At 37.4% G+C, this 26128-nt stretch overlaps 2 protein-coding genes across 9 annotated transcripts in view; one reads left to right on the top strand and one right to left on the bottom strand.

Annotated features, from left to right (window-relative positions):
* Positions 1–3745, bottom strand: part of Pign (phosphatidylinositol glycan anchor biosynthesis class N) — a 105988-nt gene extending 102243 nt beyond the window's left edge. For all 3 annotated transcript variants that reach the window (XM_055601354.1, XM_055601364.1, XM_055601371.1), the window contains exon 1: positions 3606–3745. The gene's annotated coding sequence lies outside the window, so the exon portion shown is untranslated. The remainder of the gene's footprint in view (positions 1–3605) is intronic.
* Positions 3746–3984: 239 nt separating this feature from the next.
* Relch (RAB11 binding and LisH domain, coiled-coil and HEAT repeat containing) overlaps positions 3985–26128 on the top strand; it is an 86146-nt gene continuing 64002 nt past the window's right edge. For all 6 annotated transcript variants that reach the window (XM_055601303.1, XM_055601313.1, XM_055601296.1 and 3 more), the window contains exons 1-5: positions 3985–4732; positions 15181–15270; positions 25054–25125; positions 25235–25290; positions 25386–25499. In XM_055601303.1, coding sequence (XP_055457278.1) covers positions 4207–4732; positions 15181–15270; positions 25054–25125; positions 25235–25290; positions 25386–25499 — 858 coding nt within the window. In that variant the 5' untranslated portion in view covers positions 3985–4206. The remainder of the gene's footprint in view (positions 4733–15180; positions 15271–25053; positions 25126–25234; positions 25291–25385; positions 25500–26128) is intronic.

Raw genomic sequence — 26128 nt, 5'->3', positions numbered from 1 at the left:
TATATATATATATATATATATATATATATATATATATATATATATATCATAATTCAACAAGGATGGTTGCAAATATTTGTCTACAACCTCTGCTCGGATGTAGCCCATAGTATCTCAGTATCCAAGTGTGTTTTCCTAGTAAGGGGAACAGGGACTATTTACGACATGAACTCAATGGCTGTTTTTTTGACCTCCCCACCTCCCAAGGGAGGAGCCGCCCTGCTAGGCCACAGAGGAGGACTTTGTAGCCAGTCCTGAAGATACCTGATAAAACAGGGTCAGACGGAAGGGGAGGAAGTCCTCCCCTATCAGTGGACTTGGAGAGGGGCAGGGAGGATATGAGGGAGGGAGGATGGGATTGGGAGATAATGAGGGAGTGGGATACAGAGTTAATAAAATGTAACTAATAATAAAAAATAAAGAACGAAAAAAAGAAAAAACACTTTCTTTAAAAAAACTTATCTTAAATGTCTCCATTTTTATGGAGGCAAACAGCTTTATATGTATTTAAAAATATATATTAACATTTTAAATGTTTTATTGTGTTTTTATTTGTGTTTGTATGTGCAGTGTGTGCATGAGCATCTGTGTACTCGTGTGTTTTTCTGTGCGCACACACATGCATATGCACATGCAATCCATGGCACATATGTGGACATCAGAAAGCAACTCTGGAATCAAACACTTGTCTTCGGGCTCACCGACAATGCCTTTACCTACTGAGACATCTTGCCAGCCCCGGCTATTCATTTTTCCTTGAACATGTATTACCACTTCTCTTAAAAACAAACTCCTCCCATATATCACATAATGTTACCACATTTTGTCCTCAAATGCATCTTTACTAACAAATCCCAAATTGCAAACCACTGAATTATTGTTATTTTCAGCTTTTGACTATTAATAGCATTTATGTGATTAAATAAAATGTCTATGTGGGGCTTTGGACTTAGCTCAGTGGTAGAGTTGTGGGTTCAGTACGTAACTGATGATTTAATGTCTGCTTTTGTCACTTCACAATAATTCAAGAACAGCAGGAAAGGTCATCGTTAGCATCCACCATATTTTTATGAAAAGAGTTAAATGTTGCTAAATAAATCACTTAAGATTACATTTCAATGACAATATGTACTACAGCCACTAGATGTCGCCTTTCTTAGCTCTGTTTTCTGAATCATAGCTGTTAAGCTTCAAAGATGTTTTCAAAACACACCCAAAAAGTCCATGTTTTATGTTTACGTAATTTATTACATATTAAGTTATAGTGACTTGAAAGAATGAATACTCAATCACATTTATCTCAAGCAATATTGCAATATAACATTTTTCTTTAAATGAAATCACTTCTCATTCACATTTATTGAAAAAGAAAACTGGCATAGTTGAATTGTTTGGAAATCTCCAAAATAAATGCATAACTAAATTTTAACTTTTAAAATTTAAAACCCATGTTCATTTGTCTATAAAAATTTAGTTTATATCTGTGGGATATATGCCACCATAAACTACAAACTAAGAACGTATTAGACATTATCAAATACTAATTGACCAAACTTGGCATTTATGTAATTTGCGGTTATTTAAAACAATGAAATCCACAAATAATTTTAACATATAAATGAAGTGTTTAGGAAAATACGCTATCTTTTATATTTTTATTACTGAAAGATGAGATTCAATGACTATCCTTATTCAGGTGAGATGTCAGCCTAAAAGGCTTTCATCTAGGCAGTCTTCCAAAGAAGAGAGAAAATTCCCAACAACTATTAATAAATTATAAGTAGAGGTCAGAAATTCTTACTATCCCAGTGTGTTCATTAAAACTATTCATGCATGATCCTGAGAGGCAAAGTACCCTATGGGAAGACTGGTCAGCTGATTTGTTGAAAGCCTGGAGTTAGATACATAAGCCTGTGGTTACAGGAGAGGAACTAGCAGTAACTTTCGATGTGTATAGCAGGTCAGCCAAAAAACTTCTACGTTCAACTTCTTAAGACTTAAGATTTAAAATGTGTAGGCAACATTTTTAATCTATTTTCAATTAGTGCTTTACAATTCAGACACTAAATTAAAGCTGCTGCCTCTTTTTTACCTACTGACCTTGCTTTTCCAGGCTCTGCTAGCCACTGTTACTTGTTTTTAAAAACCACCAATGTCCTCAGTACCCAATATTGATCATTTTGTACTACTTCCATGACACTGAAGATTTTTTTTTTCAGATTCATCAATAAATGGCACAGAATAATATTTAGCCCAAAGAACTGGAAGCTAAAATCTTATTTAAAAACAAATCCTTACTACTAACACTATTTTTAAATTACTACAATGTGGAAAGGTTCCTTACGTTCTTTTAGTATTTGGGTTAACTTTCTACCCATTTCCCTGTCTCCTATGCCCATTTAAACCATTCACTCCAACCTCCAATATTCTCCCTCATACCTTCATATTACATGTAGCACTATTTTAATAGCTTGCAAGAAAGCCCAAACAATAATTATAACAAAAAAAAAAAAAAAAAAAACACCCAAAGCCTCATTCAAATGAAATTTTAGTTTATCGAGACCGACTAAACTGGAATTAAAGCCTACACTTAACTGCTGGCATACTTTACATGTACACCAATAACCAGACGAAAGGTCATATAACAATGTTCTATATTAATTTTTCCAGAGCCAAACGAGATACTTCAGTGCTTCAGTGTAGTGCAGAACAGAGTTAGCACTGCTGCATATTTATTTTGTTGTCTGTTAGCTCGTTAGTAGGAATCTAAAAAAAATCTAAAACCAAAAATAAAAGTGGCAATCTGTGTGTAACAAAACAGAAGCTGGCAGTCTGACAGAGAAACCTCCCCTTACCACCTCAGACCACAGTCAAGGAGTAACACAAAAGATAAATAAGCTCCCAAACTTAGAGTATACTTATGGGCTAACGTTTCATAAAGGAAACTACTGAGTGCAACTTTTAAAATCGCTAAAATTTGATTGATTTTAAATCAAAACATTGATTCTAGCCTAAAGGAACTCAGAAAAGTTTCATGGGATTGTGAGAAAGAATAGTTTTGGACAAAAAGTAGGTGATGCTAGTTCCACTGAATGTGCAGTAGACTTGACCAGGTCATCGAAGCTCCCCAGACTGAAGTTTACTCACTTGGACTGGTGAGAGAGCGCGTAATAGTTTGAAAAGTTCCTCTGATGCAAACTGTATGTTACCCTCCAACAGTTTACAGAGCAGTTAGTTTATCTTTCAAGTCCAGGCTGTTCACAGATGGGTGGGCGCTAAGGCAATTCGTAACTCAAGTGTTGCAATTTCCGTCCAGGCTCTATCTGCACTCCGCAGCTCTCTAGGTCCAACTGCCGGACGGAAGGGGCGGCAAGGCGCCCTCCCTTAACCGCAAGGAGGACAAGCTGTCTCTACAATTCCAATCGAGAAAGGACACGGCTGGGAAAGTACCAAAAAGGGAAGAAGCCAGATTCTGAATACTGCCCAGCGCACTTGCTGTCTGAGAGCAAACAGCGGCAAAATCTCCAGCAGGAAGGGAGCAAGCGGGCGTGGGGCCACCGGGCTGGCGCCGCCACACCTCAAGCGCAAGGGTCCCGGAACTTTACCTTGGGCTTATGCGGCTCGGGCTCGGTCCAGGAACGTGGCCTCCTCGGAACGAAGGTAGGACCTAGCGTCACGAAAGGTCTCGGGAGGGTTACCCTGTCGCCCCTCAGAACACAGCCCTTCAGCTACCTCCACCTGCGCCTCCAGGGAACGCCCCCATCAAGTCCCAACCCTCCTCTCTGATCTCGCGAGACCTCTCTGGGCTGGACCAAAACCTCCAGCCAATCCTCGAGTGGTTGTGGGCGGTGCTTTACGTTTGAGTCCTGAGCGGTTCCTTTAGTTTTCCGACTCCGAGCCTGAGGTGGGTGGGGCTGAGGCGGGAACGGGGCGGGGCGAAGACAGGACACAAGCCAGTTCTCGCGAGACTAGAGACCAGGAAGACGCCTGCCGAGCCGGCTGCTGGGGTGCAGCGGCGGCTGAGGCGGCAGGTGCTATTGCATCCCGGCCTCTTGCCTCCCAGTTGGGCGTAGTCTCGAGGTGAGAAGGAGGGACGTGGTGGGCTTCGGCTGCCTACGTGCTCAGTGGCTCCCGGGACCTAACGAGGATTCAGGGTGAGGCCTGTCGGGCCAGGCAGGGAAGCACCCACACTCCTGACAGAATAAGATGGCGGCGATGGCGCCCGGAGGTAGTGGCAGTGGTGGCGGCGTAAATCCATTCCTCAGCGATTCCGATGAGGACGACGACGAGGTGGTGGCGACCGAGGAGCGTCGGTCAGGACTTCGGCTGGGTGCCGGGGTCGGCCTGGATCCTGGCTCTGCAGGCTCGCTGTCGCCACAGGACCCCGTGGCCTTGGGGAGCAGCTCGCGGCCAGGGCTCCCTGCGGAGGCGTCCGCCCCCCCAGCGGCCCTGGGGGTCAGCGGGGAGCCCCCTGCCCGTTTGTCGATCGATGCCATCGCGGCCCAGCTGTTGCGCGATCAATACCTGCTGACTGCCCTGGAGCTGCACACCGAGCTGCTGGAGAGCGGCCGTGAGCTCCCACGGCTGCGCGATTACTTCTCCAATCCTGGCAACTTTGAGAGGCAGAGTGGGACCCCGCCAGGGATAGGGGCGCCTGGGATTCCTGGCGCATCCGGCGTTGGAGGCGCAGGAGGACGGGAACCGAGTACGACGTCGGGCGGAGGACAGCTCAGTAAGTAGGCGCCGCCTGTCGCACCTGCAGACAATGGATTAGAAGAGTTACTTGCCGCTGAAGAGTATTGGTGGGCGGTACTGAGTCTAGGTTTGTGTTGAGAGGCGAGAGACTGTTGAACGAAATAAGAGTTGTCCTATGTACTGGAAGCAAAAAGATCTCTCTGTAGCTGTTCTTTGTATTGGTTTCCAGTCTTTGGCCTGTGTGGCACTGCTCCTGGCCCTCCTGTTGGTGTCAGGACCTTTTACATCAGTTTCCAGTTCATTGGCTATTGTGGCACTCTAGAAAAACTTCCTTATTACTTGGGCATTTTGCTCTAGGCAGTTTTCCCTTTTCCCCAGTCCCTTGAATCAGACTACCAGGAAATAATGTTTCCTAGTAATTCTTTGATTCACTTAAGAAAAAGAACAGAACACGAAATGTCGCTGCACACTACTAAAGTTGGACCCCCTAACGACCTTTTGTCTTTAGGAGACTTAAGTCAGTTGTTTTTTCCATTATTTTGTATAATTACTATATGCTAATAAAAAGAAGGAAATGGGATTTTTCTGTTTCATAGAATGTGTTGTTTGAATAATATCAGCATAATTCAATTTCACTACACCAATTTCAGTAGTGTTCTGTAGAGCAGACCCAGGATCTTAATGCCAGCAGCTTTTTTTCTCACCATAGCACCACTGTGAAGGCTTTTTTTCTCTGAATAAGCTAGAGAACTGGTCCTTTTTTGTTTTCCTTGCTACAATAAGTTTTAGCAGGAGAGTAATCAGTGGCACAGTCGTTGTTTATATATAAGTTTTATATGGAAGTTCTTAGTGTCCTTTTTGAGAGGCATCAAATTTTTCCCACACTAATACTAATACTTTGCTGTGTTCTGTGAGGCTAACTGGAATTTACTAACAAATAAGCCTAATTGATTTTTCTAAGTGTCTGTACTTTTGAATGATTCTAGAGCCTAATGTTTGATGCCCTACAACTGGAAAGGGTGTGTTTTCTATCCCAGTAAATCCTAAGCACATTTCCTTCTTTTATAACTCCTAAATTATCTAATGATTGTCACCTGACAAACTACCTCATAGGGACCCAAATGTCCCTTATTTTATATATATAGTACTTAGCTAGTTTTAACCTACATCATAGCCTTTAGATCTGTTTTTTTTTTTTTTTCATTTGATTTGATGACAGTAATGATTTTAATATAGTCATTTTACTTGTTAGCTTGGAGCTCCTGCCTCTCATTTCCCAGGTCAGGAGATTAAACCGATGGCCCTGCATATGGTAGACAAACTGTACTATATACACCTAGGTTTTTGTTTGTGGGGGGGGGGGGGGGGCACTGATTGGGAGATGAGGACTTTTCTTATTTTATCTTTTAAGTGGCAGATATGGGATTTGAACTTAGATCTGTATCTTAACATTCATTCTACCACAGTTACTATGTTATGTCTGCTTCAAGACATAATTCAGCAAAAGTTAGTTTGTTTTAATATATGATCAAGTAAGGAATCTCATAATTCAGAGTGTGTCTTCACTCAAAGTGGTCAATCAACACAGGAGACAAGCAAAGTGATACAAAATTGCTAATCTAAAGGATGAATTGAGAAATCATAGCATCATATTGAGGGAGAGTGAATGACCTGCCAGGAGCATCACTCCATTTCACCAAGGTAGCCATACTACACAGCATTAAGATAAAGTCAGGACAGTCACACAGTACATGTTAATTGTAAGCTATCCAGAATCATCAGTTAAGCCTACACAGATCTTTTAATAGAATTTTTTCAGTCTTTCAGAAATTTGTACACTATATTATGAACATATCCATCTTCTGTTTCTCCCCCAACTCTTTAGCCATCTCATTTCATGTTCCTCTTTTAAAATGACCCACCAAGTCTTCTATGCTGCCCATATACTCATGGATGTGTGCCCATTCACTGGAGCGTGGTTGCCCTACCACAGGCCATGCATGCACTTAAAGAACTGACTCTCCTAGAAGCCATCGACTCTCTGTAGCGTCCCAGGTAGTTGTGTGGACTTGTGAATCCCTCCCTGCTCATTGTTGGAATGTTGATTGCCTTGATCTTGTGCAGGTTTTGTTCAGGGCAACTACACTGTGAATTCATTCGTGCAACAGTCCTGTCATGTCCAAAAGACACTGTTTTACTCTAGTTCTCCCTAACTTCTGGCTCTTACGGTTTTCTGTTTTGTTTGTCTGTTTTGTTTTGTTTTTGCCCCCTCTTTTATAGTATGGGGCTTTGGGGGAATATGATATGATTTTCTCATTTTCACTCAACTAACATTTTCTGATCATTTGTGAGTTTCTGCATTAACTACCAGCCAGATCCAAGCACATTTATCAACTATTCTGAATCAAATCATCTAACAAAGCCAAATTAGCTTGTATGATTTATGTTGGTCAAGAAGCTTAGCTCCATAGTTGCATCTGATTTTTCTAGTGATAGAGCATGGTTCAGCCTCAGGGAGAATAAAACAAAGTTGTAAGCATGAGTGTAGTTTTACAAATTGTCTTATCCATTTCAAAAATTACAAGTCAGTTTGTTTTTAAAACCTGCTAGTCTTGTTGTGTAGGTATAAGATTGCTCAAAGTAGTGTCGTTTTTAATATTTCTGCCTTCTCTCAGCTCTGTATTTGTGTGCTACCTTAGTTCATACTTTCAGCTTGCATCTGAACTACCAATGTTACCCTTATTCTGTGGCTTCCTCTTTTCTCTTTCCTTTCTTGATTTTTTTCCCACTTTACTAGTATTATTTACTGTTATTAACAGAAATTTATGAATTCTTTGTACTTGGGTACAAATATGTAGTAAATAATCCTATGCATGATGTATAAATATTGTCAGAGATAGGGAAGATCAAAAAGTATGAAATGAAGCCTCAGGTCATGGAGCACACCTTTAATCCCAGCACTCCAAAGGCAGAAGCAAGTAGATCTCTGAATTCAAGGCCAGCCTGGTCTACAGGCTGTTCTAGGACAGCCAGAACTACACAGAGAAACCCTGTCTCGAAAAACAAACAAACAAATATTATAAAGTGAACCGAATTAGCATATGGTAGAGAGACAAGGCATATAAACATCATAGTTGTTAAGGGAAGGTGTCACAAATAAAAAGGCACATGTAGAACTTTAAAGATCAGATGGCAGAAGACAGGATATGAATACCTCAATGCAAGATAATTAATAAAATTTAATTTTTCACTTTCATTCTTAAATGTATTTTATTTAATGTATGTGTGTATGTGCCCACAAGCAGAGGCCAAAGGACAACTATGCAGATTTTAATTTTCTCTTCCCTCTTCTACTTGAGTTCCAGGGATGGAATTCAGGTTGTCATTCTTGGTAGGAAGTGCCTCTACCCACTTGAGCCAGCTCGCTGTTCCTTTTTACTAATTTTTCAATTAGCATACAAAGTAATGGGTTTTATTATGGCATTTCATACATCTATGCCACTATTCTTTATTTGTAATCATCCCCTCTTCCTCACTGTTATCCTCCATTTCTCCCTGACACCCTCCTGTTGGTCAAGCCCCTTCCCTCCCTCTAAATTGTCCTCCCTTCTGCTTTTATGTCACATGTATTGCATTATTCCCTCTCCCTGACTGCCCTTTATAATTTCTTCTTCCTATTACAATTTCCTTTTTAATTTCACTTACTTTTTGACACACATATAGCCCATATGTTCATGTATAAGTTTAAATCTAAAGTCCATGTATGAGAAATTGTGCTATTTGTCCTCCTGAATCAGGATTGTTTCACTTACAGTTCATCCATTTTCCACCAGATACCATGATTTCATTTTCCTTTCCAGAAAAAAGGAAAAAGTGTTTTGTGGGTGTTGTCATAAATAGTATAGAAACAGTTATTACGGTGCAAGGATCTTTATGGTGTGTTGGCAATATTTCAGGTATATATAATACATATACATATGATAGGTCTATTAGTTTTTTGAGGAGCTTCCACACTGACTTCCGTAATGCCTATATGAGCATGTATTCGCACCAATAGTATATAAGGCTTTCTTTTTCCCCACATCCTCACAAATATCTGCTGTTTTTTACTTGATAATAACCATTTTAAGGTTTTTTTTTCTTTTAAATTTATTTTGTGTGTGAGTGTGTTCTGCCTGCATGTATGCTGTGTACCACATACATGTGCTTGGTACATGTAGAGGTTAGAAGAGAGTGTCAGACATCTGCAGTTTGAGTTTCAGATGGTTGTGAGCCACCATGTGAATGCTGTGAACTATACCTATGTTCTCTGCAAAAGCAACAAAGATCCTTAACCACTGAACCATGTCTCTAGCCCTGATGCTAGCCATTCTGACTAAGACAAAATGGAATCTCAAAGCAGTTTTGTTTTTCATTTCCTTAATGACTAAAATGTTGAGCATTTTTTTCAAATATTTACTGGTCACTTGCTTTTTTTTTTTTTTTTTTAACTGCCTGTCTGCTTCATTAGCCCATTTGTTGATTTGATTTGTTTTGTTGTTATTTAATTTTTGGAGTTCTTTATAGATCCTAGCTATTAGTCCTCTGTCCTATATGTGGTTCTTTCTTGCTTTTTATTTTATTTTTTTAATTTCACTTTAAATTTGTTGGGCTAATGATTGGAAGACACTTTTAGCTTGCTTATTATAAAGTTACTGATCATGTTGGTGTCTACATACATGACTTAATTCTAATGGCTTATGAGCTTATGTAAAGCAAAGAGCAGTTCTTAATAATTTTTTTTTCCCTCTCCTCTACCCCTATACTCAGTAGTTAATCCAGGACATCACACAAGCTACATAAGATCTCTGCCACAAAGCTGTATTCTTCACCCTTCCTTTCCTTGCTTTCTTGATTCCTCTCTTGCTTTTTTTGTTTGTTTAATGTATGTGACTTAACTCATTGCTTGTTGGCTTAATTAAAGTAAGGGACAAGTCTTACTAAGTTTTGTGTCTAACTCTTCAGCATAGGTTACCAAGTTTAAAAAACAAAACAAAACAAAACAAAAAATGGGGCCTTTCTTAGTTGCCAGGTAGCCGTTGAACTTTTTCTGTGGAAGAGGCACACCTTGAATTCTTGGATCTGCCTCCTGAGTAGCGATAATTACAAAACTGAACTAGCTGTGTGGCTGATTACTATTCAAAGTTACTTCCTCCTGTCCAAAACAACTCTTTCCAAACATCTTTGTAATTAACAAAAGTTTGCATTATAGGAAAAAAAAAATGTGCTGCTTTTTTAGAATTTGCCCCTTATTTTGACTAGTATATAATAAAATTTGACATTAAAATACCTCATTATATGTAGCAGTAAAGTCCATCCTGTAAGTGCTTCTTTCAGATGTATTTTTGTAAGTAAAGCCTTAATCTTCATCACATTTCCTCAGTGCCCAGTGTATTCCTAAACTAGTTCTTGATTCCTTTTCCTGACGCATTCACACACTCATGTTCTTCTGAAAGGAAGTCCCTACTTGTATTCCTTCCCCCAAAGTCCCATTCATAATTGCAGGACTCAGGGTAGGTCTGTTTCTTTGCTATAAAAGGCTGATGGTAGTAACTCTTCTTGGGTGGAGTTGTAATGAAAGTCAACAAGTTGTCTATAAGGTACTTGCCACAGAAGAATTGGTCACAAAGTGGTCATAAATAATTCTTGTTATAATATCTCATAATCATCCTTGTTGCCTAACAGCCTGGCATATTGTAAAAATCACTTGGCATTATCAAAATTTTAACTTACATAAATGGTTTGTGGATTGTTTCAGCCTATAAGTTTCTAAGTTAAAGTACTTTAACCCTGAAATTTAGCTTGTAGACTCTTGTGACCCAAAGGCTGCTAGAAGATAGAAATTCTACTCTTAGCCTGTGGACAGTTTATCATAAAGTGATTGATCATATTGTTGTCTACATATGTGACTTAACTCTCGTTGCTTTTTGGCTTAGGTAAAGTAAGGAACAGGTCGTACTAACTTTTGTATCTAACTCTTCAGCATAGGTTAGCAAGTTAATTTAATAAATACCCAGCCTTCATTTCTCATCTGTAAAAATGATGAACTTGGACTATCTCAAAACTTTCTTCTTGCCTTCATATATTTTGAAAATAGTGACCAGTGAAAAATGAGACTCATCATTGGAGATAAAGCAGCTGGCAATAGAAGACTCCCTACATAGTTTTCTCTCCTTTTTAGTGAATGAGAAATGTCTAGGTCTTGAGATGTGCAGATATCAGCTTTTCTTAACACTTTGGTTAAATATATTTGTCAAGTGTTTATAATCCTTTACTGCCAATGTTACTAATATCTGTAACCATTTCAAACAAATTCAAGACTAACCTTACATAGCAAGAAGAGCAGACAGTTTTCCTCTGAGGCTCATAAACACAATGCCCACTTAAAACAATTACCCAGTAGCAGTAGGAGCAAGTTTGCATTCCCGCAAAAGTAGAAAAGTCTGGGTATTACTGTTTTTTACTGTTCATATTTTAGAGGCATTTTGTAGGTTCCCTTTCTTGGACATGAATTGCTAAAATCTAGCCTTAAGTACCTAATATGTTTGAATACTTATATATGAACTCAATCTTAAAGGTTATTAGTTACCTTTAAGGTAAAATTATTAACCTGTTGAATTTATATATTACATGTTTTCATTGAATTCTACTGAATTCATACAGTTATATATCATGACAAGGTTTTAAGACATCAATGAGTAAATGAGCATTTTACCAAAAGAACTTCAATTTAATGCTAGTTTCTTAAATCCCACACATATACCTTTTAATTGTGTGTTTGGTATTTTATGATTTTAAAATTATAAAGTACAACAGAAACTAAATGTAATGTGGGAAGAAAATACCCAAACTACAAACAAAATATTCAAATACTATAAAGAGGAATATATAATTTAAAACTTAACATTCTGCTCCAGAGTCAATTATGACCATTTATGCATTTATTTTAAACACAGTATGGATGTGAGTGTGCACAAATGTACTTGCATTGACAGGGTAGAAGTTTGGTTTTGATTTTGTCACTGCTTTTAAGACAGTCTCCCTATTAGTTCAGACTAGATTGCCCTTGAGCTCAAGGCCAAAATGCTCCTGCCTCAGCTATAGTGCTATTATGATTACAGGTAAGCACCATCAACACTAGATATCTTGCATGGATTTTGTGTATCCAATTTGCTTTTATTGTTCTTGGATTGGTTTTGTTTTTGTTTTTTGTTTGTTTGTTTTAATATCTACATTCTTGTTAATGACCTTACACAGTAAGTATTCAGTAAATGTTTGACTGAATTAACTAATTTTTTTCAGTCAACAACTGGTCAATGGGTTTGGGGTTTGGGTTTTGGTAAATTTAGTTCTCAGAATATCATATACATTTTCCAAGATAACCTTTTCAGTGATCTGGAACTAATTTCATAACCACAGTAAATGTTCATTCAATGTACATATAAAGCTACTTTTACATGTGATTTATAGAATCACTTGCATATCTTATATTCAGCCTGTGTATAAAAGATTTCGTTCTCAGCTTTGGTAAATGAAGTTAAGAACAGGTTTTTCTGGTTTTCCAATTATGGTGCCTCATCATAAGTTGCTCAGCTATATAGTGAATCATTAAGAAATTACACAGCAAGCATGCTGGTCTATGAAGAAATTCTTTGTGCTTACAGTAGTACTTGATAGCATGTAACTCTGTGGCGTTTCATTATATTTTGGTTTTGGATAGATTCTCTAGTCAGTTTTTGAAGTCCTGGGTTCAAATGATTCTCCTACTTTGGCCTCGCAAGTAGCTAGAATAACTATTATGAATAGAGTAACAATGAACATGGATGAGCAGTTGTCTCTGTAATAGAATATAGAATTCTCTGGTTATGTGCCCAGGATTGGTATAGATAGATTTTGAGGTAGATTGATCCACAGCTCCCTGAAAAAGTGCCTAACTGATTTCCATTATAGCTCTGCCAGCTTACACTTCTACCAGCAGTGAATAAGTGTCCCCTTTCTCTGCACCCTGTCAGCAGCATGTGCTGTCATTTGTTTTATTGATCTGGGTCATTCTGACTGCGGTAAGATATAAGCTCAGCGGAGTTTTATCTCTATTTCCCTGATGGCCAAGGATGTGGAACATTTCTGTAAGACATATGTTTCCTCTTTTGACAACTCTCTGATTAGTTCTGTACCCCATTTTTTATTAGATTGTTTTCTTGATGCTGAGGAGTTGGTTTGTTTTTAGCTTTTTTATATATTATTTTTAAATTCGTTATATATTATAGATACTAACTTTTTAAGTTTGATGAGTTTTGACAAATGAATGTATCTGTAGTGATATGTACACTGTGTATGTGATGGGCTGTTTTTCTCTGTCAGCTTTTAATATTTTCTATTCTTTTGATTTTTCAGCAGTTTGATTCTGATACTGCTCTATTTCTGTACCCTGTCCTCTTTGGTGTCTTATAACTACTTTGAATCGATATCTGCCCAACCTCTTGTTTTATCTGTTATTACCTTCATTTCTACATACCTTAGACATTTTGTTTTGTTCCACGGAAACAATTCTGTTAATTTTTGTTTTAGTCTTTTTTCTTTATTCTTCATGTTGAAAACTCTCGTTAATTTTTTTTTAAATCCCCATTTGTGTATATGTCTGTGCACACATACCCAGAACTTATGGGGTTGTTTGCAGAAATTGGTTCCCTTCTCACTATCTGAAGCCCAAGGACTGGCCATAGGTCATTAGACTTGGCAACAAGTGCTTTTATGCACTGAATCCATCTCACTACTTCTCCTGTAATCACTTTTTAACTCAATACTCTGTCATGCTTATTCTGTTATTATACTCTTCATTGAACTTTTGGTATGAAACATTTGCTTTTCTTTTTTAAATTTAGTTCTATTATTTTTTTAATATTTTTTTATTTTTAAATAATTTTATACATTCACTTGTATCCCAGCTGTAGCCCTCTCCTTCTTTCCCTCCCAATCCTCCCCTCATCTCCTGCCCCCTTCCAAGTCCACTGAGAGGGGGTGTCCTCCTCTCCTTCAGTCTGGCCCTAGCTTATCAGGTATCTTCAGGTTGGTTGCAATGTTCTTATCTGTGGCCTAGCAAGGCTGCTCCTCCCTCAGGGGGGAGGGGAAGCTCATGAGTTCATGTCAGAAACAATTCCTGTCCCCCTTACTAGGGAACCCACTTGGATACTGAGCTACCATGGGCTATGTCTGAGCAGGGGTTGTAGGTTATATCCATGCATGGTCCTTGGTTGGATAAACAGTCTCATAGAAGATCCCTGTGCTCAGATATATTTGGACCTTGTGGGGATCCCTGTCCCCTCTAGGATATACTAATTCCTCCTTCCTTCATATGATTCCCTAAAACATTTGCTTTTCAAGTCTACTGATATTTCCTAGAATTTCCACTGGTATTTTTTTTATTCTGTATTTTTTAGCGAGGATTTCCAATCCTTTTTGTTTTGTTACTTTTCTATTGTTGTATTAAAACATCAAGACCAAGACAACTTGTAAGAAGAAAGGTTTATTTTGGGCTTAAGTTTTCATACAGATCAGTGTCCCTCACCATTGAGGGTTGGAAAGTATGGCAGCAGGCAGACAGACATGGTGGCATGAATAGCTTAGAGCTCACATCTTGCACAGCAAACAGGATGCAGAGAAAAAGACCCTGCAAACGGTGCATGGCCTTTGAAGCCTCAAAGCCTGTGTGCAGTGATACACTACCTCCAGCAAAAGAACACCTCCAAACACCAATAACTGGAGACCAACTCTTCAAATGCCTGAAACTGATGGGGGATACCTCATTCAAACTACACACTTTCATTCACTAATAGCTGTTTTAAAATCTTTTGTGTCCTGATTATCAAATATAACTTGCCTATGAATTGATCTCATTTGCTCATATTTTCTCTTGGGGCTGGATGGCACTTTGCTGTTCTTGTATATCAAGTCACTTTAGACTGTATGATAAATAGTATATATGGTAGTTCATTAAGACTGTGTTTGGTCTGTTTTTTTCCATGGTTTTATGTTTTCAGTCAGCAGTTATCTATCCCAGACTAAATCTACAAAGTCTTTCAGGTAGCAGTTTAAATAACTGTCTTGGGGGAGGTAGCTATTGTTTGGAATGTTTGGTTGGTTGCCTGGTTCTGGTTGTACTACCTGTAATATGCTCTATGTATGCTTTGTTCATAAGTGGGGCAGATATTTGGGTAGGGACATAATTATCTAAATAATGAAATTAATAAAGCATAATTTAATAATAAATAATAAAACATAATTATCTAAAGTAGTTGAATTGGATTGAGCATTTTTATCTATTTAATAGAATTTCTAAAACTTAGAGTCATGATTTTATTAAATGAAAATATTTATGAGTACCTAAATTATCTCTTATTTTACAACTGAGTAAACAACTGTTTGTTTTGTTACTTTTCTCTTTTGTAGATCGAGCTGGGAGCATTAGTACTCTTGATTCTTTAGACTTTGCAAGATATTCAGATGATGGTAACAGGGAAACAGATGAAAGAGTGGCAGGTGAGTAAGACTGGAAAGATAGATTTAGAGTCTTTGACTTTCCAGAAATAATAAAATAGCCTGAGGAATTGTCTTCTTCCTACCATATATTATGTTAATATACATGATTATTATTAAAGTTGTGTTACTAAAGTTGGAGATACCCCAGTTTTCTGTTCAGTGGCACTAGGAGTTTTTATGTCTGTAAACCTATAGTTTGCTGAATTTTCCTTGTAGCAAGCAGTTAACAACTGCTGTAAAACAGGCTTATCAGTTGCATAGTTCAAAGGTAACTGTACCTTACCGTCATTCCCTTGATAATCCAAGCCAGGGCCAACATTCATGTGTATCTATTAGTACAACTTTGGTTTTTCAAAGCTGGTTGAAATATCTCTGATGTGATTGTTAGGTTGAACTTTGCTTTGAGTTCAGTGAATGCTTCATACCTCTCACAATTGTTTCCAGAAATTCCTAATTTCCCTGTGATACCTGGTTACAGCAGGGTCTCCCAGCACCCTGCCCATCCTAATAAGATAACATTTTTTCTAATTGCTTAGTTATTCAATCCAGTTTCCTTCTTGCCCATTGCCACCTACTTTCTCACCAGTCCTTCCAGATAGATAGCAATCACCACTGTATGGACTTCTGAGGACCAATATGTTTTACACTGTATTCTGTCAATATCATTTGACTCTACTGAGAATTTCCTCAGAATCTACCCTGGAATTTGCCAATATAGAAACTATGGTTCCTTGAGTGCAAGTGTCTGGTTCTTCATGCTTATGGCTTCCTGTGATTAAAATCATTCTACTTAGTGTTACAGGATTTGTTTTTATCATACTTTGGCCAAGAGTGAGAAATTGAAAGCAAAATTTAAGCTTAAGTGGAATGTAGGCATTCCTGAAACATTAGGGCCATAAAGGACAGACAGAGCTGTGAGGGCAGAGTAAGTATAATTGTACATCTATTATTAATGGATTTTTCTTGCACTTAATGGGGCAAGTTTGGTAAAACCTATACAGTGCTAACCTACTGTACACATTATAATAAAAATAAATAATTCTTGTAAGGCACTTGCTTACCTCACTGTGGATGTTTATTGTCTCATTGAGGTATTATCACGTACACACAAGAAACTAAGGCCCTGGAAGAGATTGTACTAGACTTGAGTAGTGGAACAGTCTAGCAACAGAACCCACAATTAATTGAACTATATGCAACTTCTTGGTGTGAAGGATTAGGTTTGAACTAATAAAAATGTCATTCCAATATGTGATTTCTATTCCTTGCTTAAGACTAGAAACTTAACAGACTAGACACTGGAAGCAGTTGAAGAGGGAAAAAGATGGGAGCGTACCATAGATGTTCTCTGAAAGACTCTACCCAGCAGAGGATCAAAACAGGTGCTGAGACTCACAGCCAAACTTTGAGAAGCGCACAGGGAGTCTTATGGAAGAATGGAGGGATAGAAGGACCCAGAGGGGACAGGAGCTCTATAAGAAGAGCAGATAAAACAGATCTGAGCCCAGCAGGGCCTGCAGAGACTGCAAGGATCATGCCTGGTGAGGACCTAGATCCCCTGCTCTGATGTAACCTATAGGCAATTCGGTCTCCATGTGGGTACTCTATTAAGGGGAGCAGGGACAGTCTCTTACATGGACTCCATTACCTGTCCTTTGATCACTTCCCTCCTGACAGAGAAAGAGGATCCAGGCAATCCTGATGAGACTTGATAGGCTAGGATCAGATGGTAGGGGAATAGGACTCCCCCTTTCTGTGGAGGATAGGGGAATAAGGAAGAAGGGGGGAGGGAGGGCTGGAAGTAAACAAAAGAGGGGTCCACAATCAGGATATGAAGTGATTATAAAGAATATAAATTATAAAGAATAAAAATAAGTAATTTTTTAAAATGACTAGAAACTTGTTATTTAAGAATAAGAATATTAAATAAGTTAGGAAAGGGGAGAATGATCAAAAAAAGACAACTCAACAGTACAAATAATAGTAATATTAATTCAATGATGAGTTCACTGGAAGAATTTTGTGTGACCTTCTATATTTTATAACTACTTTTGTTGTCATCATAATTTAGCAACGAGCATCAAAATATAAAATCAAATCAAGCATAATAGCTAACAGCTGTACTCCAGAACTTGAGGAAGGAGAACTGCCCCGGATTTGAAACTAGCCTAGGTTGCACAAGTGAAACCCTAACCAAAGAAAAAGAATAAGAAAAAACTTGCAAATCATATCTGTAATATCTAAATTAGCAAATAAACTGGAAGGTTAATTGAATAAATTGAATAGGATTGGTTTATCCTATTACATCATTTGTAAAGTAGCATTATAATAGAACTACATATTAACTGTTTAAGACTAAATAATATGTGGTATTTCAGGGGGATTGTTGTTTGAGAAGAGTTGGTTCTCAATGGAACTAGTTAGGTACCTGGGAATGACCTTGAGCTTTGACCCTCCTTGCCTCCATGTCCCAAGTGCAGGGACTATGGTTGTGTGCCATCACTACTTATGTTGGCGCACTGGGGATCAAATATAGCCTCAAGACCCTGTTTAGTTTTTTTTTAAGAGTCAACATAACAGATTTTGTATCTATATAGTTAAATGTAAAAAATAACTCTTACCAATAAATTGAATACATAATTATGTTCCTTGATTTCTATTTGAAATTAGATCCCATTATATTAAATCTGATTGAAGAGTTTTTTGTTATTTAGGTATTTTTGATTTCTAATTAAAAAGCGTTGTTAGGAAACAAGCTCTGAGCCATTCCATCAGAAGAAGGTTAATCTCTCCTCCAGCTGCTTCTTGGATGGAGCAGTGGACATCATCCTCTACACTTTTGCACAACAAAGAGGAGAATGTGGGGTTGAAGAGTTGGTTTAGTAATTCAGAGAGCACTGGCTGTGCTTCCAGAAGACCCAAGTTCATTTCCCAGTGTCTATGCTGGGGCTCACATCAGTCCAATCCCTAATTTCTGTCCCATTGGCTCCAGTGTCCTCTTCTGGCCTCTACAGGTACCAGCCATGTACATGGTATACAGACATTTGTGTAGGCAAAACATAAATAAATTAAAATTTTAAAATACACATAAATAATTTTAAAAGGTGAGGGATGTTTTGAATATGATAATTTTGATCTTACATTTTTAATCTAAATAATATATTCTACCTCTAACTCTCAATAGCTAGTCACTTTTTTTTCATTACTATACTTTGCTGGTATGCTAATAATACCTTCATATTCCTTAGTAGAAGCACATGTTATTCTAGAAAACAGCTTTCAGTCCTCTGTGGAACCAAACATGTGCATTTGTGAGGCTTTAAGAAATTATCTTCTCCAAAGATTTTGATTCTTTACTAATCATTTGTAGTAATTTAAAAGTGAATCAAAAGACCAATGATTCAGGAAAGATGATTGTCCTGTCATCTGTCATTAGATCACATGGAACCCTCAATAATATAGATAACACAGGTCCAGAATCCATAGTCTTGCCAATGTGGGCCTTTTCTAACCTTTATTTGAGGAATTTTTGCCCCTCCCCCTTTTTTGGTAGTACAGTTCTTGTGTAGTTATCTTAGACTATGTAGCAGGCGCTGGCTTTGAATGCCTGATATTCCCATTTTTTTAACTTTTTTTATTTTTTATTAATTACACTTTATTCATTTTGTATCCCCCCCCATAAGCCCCTTCCTCCTCCCCTCCCGATTCCACCCTCCCTCCCATTTCTTCATGCATGCCCCTCCCCAAGTCCACTGATAGGGAAGGTTCTCATCTTACCTCCCAGGTACTACATTGCAGACAAGAATTACCACACTTGGACAGCTGTAAATATTTACAGGATAGTTATTATATTTGTTTCCTTATCACCTTTCTACTAGTTAAATATCTGGTCATTTTCTTAGCCCTGTAGAGTTTCTTTCATGGAGATACCCCACCTCTCTCCCCAGGGATTGGACCAAGCACTCAGGCATGTGCTTTCCCACTGGGCCCTATCCCCAGGCTTAGAAAAGACTCTCTAAATATTAGGCAATCTGTTCAGTGTTCATAGAAAATACTTTATTTAATATTATTAACAGTTGTAAAATAAGAAATGAAATCTTTATTTTATAAACTAGTAAAATGATTTGCCAGTAACAGGAACACAAAAAAGTTCTATTTCTAAAGCCTACAGTGTCTTTTAGTATAAGATATACCTCTGAAAAAGTGTATATTCTTATGGATATCAGAATTTCGTCTTTCCCAAATAAAATTATTTTAACATAGCCACATTATTTTCAAAGAAGTAAAAGATTGAAGCTTTTATTGTTGGCTTGTTTTCATTGAAGTGTATACATTGTCACATAAAATTGTTGTAAGTACTAACAGATGTCAAAATAAGTGAGCTAAATTCTGATTTCATTAATAAATGATTGAAGCTTTTTTAAAGGTAACAAAATAGATTCATGATATTTGAATTGCTGTTGCTTAGTTTACTTTATGCATTCTGAACATAGAAGTGTGAAGTAGTTTTTGCCATCAAGGAATTTGTTCAAGGGTGTAGGATTGCTTTAGAATCTATGACAAGGGCTTTGATCACTTTAGAACTGAGGCTGGGAGATATTTCAGCCCATAATGTGCTTACCTTTAACCCTGAGCACCCGAGTTTCATCCCCAGTACCATTTAAAAAAAAAAAAAAAAAAAGTGTGCATAGTGGCATGCACCTGGAATCACAATGCTGAGGAGGAGTCCCTGGGGCTCTCTTGCAGCCCATTTAGCCTAGTTCCAGAGTTCCAGGCCAGTGAGAGACTATCAGAGAACAGGATGGATCACACCCAAGAAATAACATGGGAGGTTGTCCTCTGCCTTTTACATGCACACAAGTTTGTTTGTACCTTGACACACAAGCTTGTGCACACATTATTTACACATAAGAATCTGTTTCACAAGATCTATCTTTTAACATCAGAGTGGCTAATTCTGTTCTTGTATTTTTGGCTGCTTGAGTATAACTTCTGTGTCCACCCAGTAATGAAATCTGAAGAGACACAAAGCTGATTTCTTCCACCCATGCCCCTCCCCAAGTCCACTGATAAGGGAGGTCTTCGTTCCCTTCCTTCTGTTCCTAGTCTATCAGGTCTCATCAGGAGTGGCTGCATTGTCTTCCTCTGTGGCCTGGTAAGGCTTCATCCCTGACGGGGAGGTGATCAAAGAGCAGGCTAATCAGTTCATGTCAGATACAGTCTCTGTTCCCATTACTATGGAACCCACTTGGACACTGAACTGCCATGGGCTACATAGGTGCAGGGGTTCTAGGTTATCTATCTCCTTGCATGGTCCTTGGTTGGAGTATCAGTCTCAGAAAAGACCCCTGTACCCAGATTTTTTTGGTTCTGTTGCTCTCCTTGTGGAGCTCCTGTCCTCTCCAGGTCTTACTATTTTCCATTCTTTTTTAAGATTCCCTGCACTGTGCCCAAAGTTTGGCTATAAGTCTCAGCATCTGCTTTGATATTCTGCAGGGTAGAGTCTTTCAGAGGCCCTCTGTGGTAGGCTTCTGTCCTGTTCCCTGTTTTCTCCCTCTTTTGATGTCCATCCTCTTTGCCTTTCTGAATGAGGATTGAGCATCTTAGCCAGAGCCCTCCTTCTTGATTAGTTTCTTTAGGTGTATAGATTTTAGTATGAGTATGTGAGCTTCTTTCCTATTAGCAGAAACCATTGGTTTTGTTTTCTTATATTGAACTTTATATGTATCTTATAGCTGTATATAACTATATATAATCTTAAAATTATATACAGAATATAACTGTATATAGCTATATATAATCCTAAGGTTGGATTGACATTCCAACAAAGTTAGATGTAACATTCTAGAAATTGATTTATCTGCAATTTGTTACCATAAAATGAAGGTAGGATTAGAAACAGGGAAAAATATTGTGACAGTTGGTTATATTTAAGATAAAAAATAACGGCAACATTCATTAAATTTTTGTGGATTTCAGATTTCCAAAGATGTAGCTGATGACAGTCTTAGTTTTACAAACAAAAGGGTTGGGTGGGTAGGCAAGTTTAGAAAGATGAAGTTTTCTACAGAATGTTTCTGTATTTGATATTTCAGCATCTTAATATTAGTATATGTAGTTACTAATATATGTCACAAAAATTTGACATATGAGCAGTTACAGAGATAATTGAGATAAATTGCTAGTTACTAAAGGATTAGAATCAGGATAATTTGGATATTAATTGATGGCAGGATAAAGGCAACTTGTAAGTGATAAACAATCTCCACACTTCTGTTAGTCAGCTTCCAAATAATCTCTGGATGGAATACCATCAACGGGAAGAGACTGTTAAGGAAGACCAGGAGTGAGAAGGAAATGATGTAATTCAGTTAGGGCCAAATTCAAAACTTAGGACACATTCAAATTGGCATGTCTAGGAAATAAGGAAATAGATTGTATCTGGTGAAGCTTTTAAGATTGTGATCATCAAAGCCACAGGAATGCATGCCACAGGTTAGGTAGAGTGAGAAAGGGCCAGAGGGTGATAGTCGACTTTAAGAGAAGTGATAGAGGAGCCTGAACAGAAAGAACAGTAATGGAAAGGTTTTTTTCTTCTTTTAAAGGCTTGGGGAAACCGGCTACTTTTTCAGCCTTTAAGACGGCTACAGAAGTAGAAGTTCCTATGAACTATAGAGTTTGAATTTTGCTTTGATGTACTTATCACTAAGTCATGTTTAATGGGACAATTTGTTTTTTTAAGTTCTGACAGGGAATTCTGTAAACCCAGTAGAGTGGTGGAAATACTAATTTTTATCATTTTTTAAATATATTTTTATTCTCATTTATATTCTTTTTTTAAGTTTGTTTTTGTTTTTTATCTTTTTTCTAGATAGGGTTTCTCTCTGTAGCCTTAGCTGTCCTGGACTGGCTTTGTAGACTGGGCTGGTCTCGAACTCACAGCAATCCGCTTGCCTCTGCCTCCTTGAGTTCTGGGATTAAAGGCATGTGACACCAGGCTAGGCTCTCTAATTTATATTCTTAAGAAAATAGTTTTTCTTTTTCCTAGAACCACTCATGAGACGCTAAAGTATTAAGAGTTGAGAAGTGTTATTTCTGAGAACGTTATATTAAGGAGAGAAAAGAAATACAGAAAACTCACTTGAAAGAAGACATCTAAGAGATGCCAAAGTTCTGATTCAGACCTATTGGTCTGAGCTCTCGAATAATGAAAACTAGAATCAAAATGAAAAAATACTTAAGTGTTGTGGAAAATAGAATTTTTTAAAATATTTCAAATCTGGTGTGAGCATGAATTAAGCTGATAAATAAATATTTGAAAACAGTTTACTGGGTAGGGACCTACAATAATTTAATATTGCTTAAACTAACTTAACTGTTTCAGTTAAATTTAATGCAGAGTGTTAATTGCATGTATATCTGTAGTTATTACATTTAATCTCACTATGATCACCTTAGTTTTAACTGGGCAATTAGAATGAGCAGATTGGTTGATAGTTCCTATAGCATTTTCTATAAACACACATACCCTCATACATTTTTAGGAAGAACTCTGATTTTAAGAACTGCTTGGAACTTGGTTCACAGAGTATATCTCTTATAGGATAATTCAGTTTGAACTTCAATCCAGCGTTTGGCAGACAGATTCACAGTGTAAATACTGTGTGGCATTAAGAATCATTCCTGACAGTGGAAGGGAGAAAGAATCAATGAGAGTAAAAATCAAATACTTGGTATACATGTATAAAATTATCAGAAAATCAGCTTTTAAACTTTTAAGAAAATCTTGTAAAATTCTCCCAAATCTGTTTTTACTTGAGTATATTCTACCTTTTATAGAGATGTGCTATAGCTTCAAGCATAAAACTCTGTCTTTTAGAACCTGTGTTGTATACTAAGAAACATGCAGCAGAGTGAATTCATTTTGGAAGGCTATCTTTACAAAGCATTGGTATCTTCTAATGACATTTGGCAATATGTATGTAGCTGCTCGTCAAAATGTAAATTCTTGCCGTCTGACATGGGTTTTTCTGGCTTTCTGTGCCTAACCATTATTTGTTTTGTTCCTGGTCACCAGTTTAATTTGAGTATTTCCCATCTTGTGTTTTAACCAGTTCCCCCTTCCTTTTTTTCTCCCCCCACCCCACATCTTTTCTATCATTCTGGTGTAGGGCATTTCTGATCTGCAATTGTTCTGTAGTACATTTTGGACAATTTTAAGTACTTCTGAAAGCATTATAAATATACTTTTACCTTATGCATAGTCCAGTTAGGTTTTTTCAAAATTACAATGAATTTTGCAAATTTCTACATAAACTTATTCTCTGATATAAATTCTTACTTTAGCATAAACTCTTAAGGGGTTTCAAGAAATTGCAGTTCAGGGTCAATGTCTTAGCCTTGCTGCACAGAAGTGTTTGCAGATCAGCTTTGCTGACTACCATGGGCACGCAATGACTTGGTGCAGTCCTAGTTGTGCTTTCATTCCTGCTGCAGTTAGACTCTGTGCATCACAAAAAATGGCTGCCATAGCTGTGATCAACTACATCTTAAGTTTTTATTGAACACATGCAAACTGAGTGAATCCTAATTTTTCCATGTATTTTTATAGCTTTCTTATATCCGATGCCATCTCATCTCTTTTTCTATCAATCAGTCAGGGCAAAGTTCCATTTCTTAAAATGAAAATTAAATTGCCTAATTTTTATTTGACTCTGTAATTGCCACTTCTGACAGAGATCAGTTTTCCCAGAGTTTTCATTATCAGAAGAAACTCTTATTCTTTAAATATAAGGTTGCTATTTCTTAAGAACAATAGCTATAAATTTTAAGAAAACTTTACAGTTAAGATACAGTTCAATCTTGTTTGTGATAAATAATGCCCAGAGCTTAATAACAGGTTTCCCCAGCATCCCTGTTATCTTACAATCAGACTATATCATAGTAGGAGAAATCATTGAATTTTATTAATCCTCTTAACAGATAATAATCTATTTAAAGACTTATTAGAACCTTTTAAATTCTACCCAATTTTACTTACCACTCTTAGATAATTGTATACAACTATTTTGGAGGTGATTGGTATGTATATAATCATTTGCTTAGGATTAAATCATTTCTATTCAACTGAACTAAAAATGGTTTAGGCCTTTTTTTTTTTTTTTTAATGTGTGTCTTTAACTAATTACCTGCTTGTTTTTAGAAAACCTGCTTCTTTGTAGGAAAATGTATAGGCATACAACATTTGTTACACATTTAAACTGTAACTCTCAACCTAACAAGAGTTCTAGCCACTAATGTTTTTATAGTTACAACATTCTAAACAGTACATCAAAGTAACTTAAAACACTGTTGTTTCTTTTTTAAGTATAATTATTTTTTTATGTAAGTAATGTTTACCTCCCTTCCCCCCCAAATTATGTTAACCAAAAACATTTCATTATATTTTGTTACCCAGTTTGGCTAAAACAGAAATACCTGTATTATTAAAATGTTAATTACTAAATAAAAGTAGGCCACAGATTGAATTTTTAATAGCTCTACTCCTTGTCAGACAGCTAGAACATACACCCCAATTCTGCTAAAACTATGGAAAACGATCACCAGTTTGCTTGCAAATCAACTCTGCTGCATGCGTTCACAAGTTTCATAAAGGTTGCATGCTTTCTGTTTTCAATACAAATTGTGTTTTTTTCATACCCATCTTTGCTTTTTATTTTTTTATTTTTGTTTCCCTTTTCTTGGTTGGATGCCTGTGTGTGTTTAATCCAAATCCCTGTCCAGTCCTGGAGTTTGAACTACGGAAAGCCAAGGAGACCATTCAGGCCCTCCGAGCCAACCTAACAAAGGCTGCAGGTGGTGTACATAAAACTTTTTGAGCCTTTTCCCACTTTTACAATGTAGAAGTAGCTGCACTATTTTTAAGAGTGAAATAGTAAAACATTATCTCATTTTATCCCACCAGAACATGAAGTTCCTTTACAGGAACGAAAAAATTACAAATCAAGTCCTGAAATTCAGGTGGGTGACTGACAACACCAGTTATCTTCTGTACAGCCCAAGTGCTGAAGGAGCAAAGCTCACATATTCCCACCTGTCTTTTATTTTGCTTCCAGGAGCCAATCAAACCTCTTGAAAAGAGAGCTCTCAACTTCCTAGTCAATGAGTTTTTGTTGAAGAATAACTACAAGCTCACATCAATAACCTTTTCCGATGAAAATGATGATCAGGTAAAGTTACTGTTTTGAGTAATTTCTACTTTTAATTTGCTTTTTCTCTTAGAGTGATTGTTAAAGTTATGCCAACAGTAAGGTTCCATGTAGGTAGTTTCTAAGAAGAAAGCAAATACTACCCAATTTAGTATTTCGTTGGCTTATAAACTCTATTACGTAACTTTTCTAAATAATGACTTGTCTTTCTTTCCAGGTAGTTTTTTTCAGCCTGAACCCTTCATATTTGTGTTCATTCTTAAAATATGCTTTTTAAAACTGAATATTTACTGGTCCTATACATCAGTAAATTTCTAAGCAGACTTAGAAATTAAGTTTGAGTTTAACATTGTCTTGAGTTGTGCTATAGGTAATTCAGATGTTGAGTATCAATGCATTTAGTTTTGTTATTTTGTTTTGGATTTTTGTTATTTGTCTTTTGAGGCAGGGTTTCAATGTATAGCCCTGGCTGTACTGGAACTCAGTCTATAGACCAGGTTGGCCTCCAACTCAAGAGATCTACCTGCTTCTACCTCCCAAAGTGCCGGGACTAAAGACATGGCCACAACTACCCGGCTGGAGAATATTTTGAAAGATAATATAGTGTGTGTGTGTGTGTGTGTGTGTGTGTGTGTGTGTGTGTGTGTGTG

Source organism: Psammomys obesus, unplaced genomic scaffold (genome assembly GCF_907164565.1).
Source record: "Psammomys obesus unplaced genomic scaffold, mPsaObe1.curated_primary_1811, whole genome shotgun sequence".
NCBI lineage: Eukaryota > Metazoa > Chordata > Mammalia > Rodentia > Muridae > Psammomys > Psammomys obesus.
This window is presented reverse-complemented; position numbering and strand designations above follow the sequence as displayed.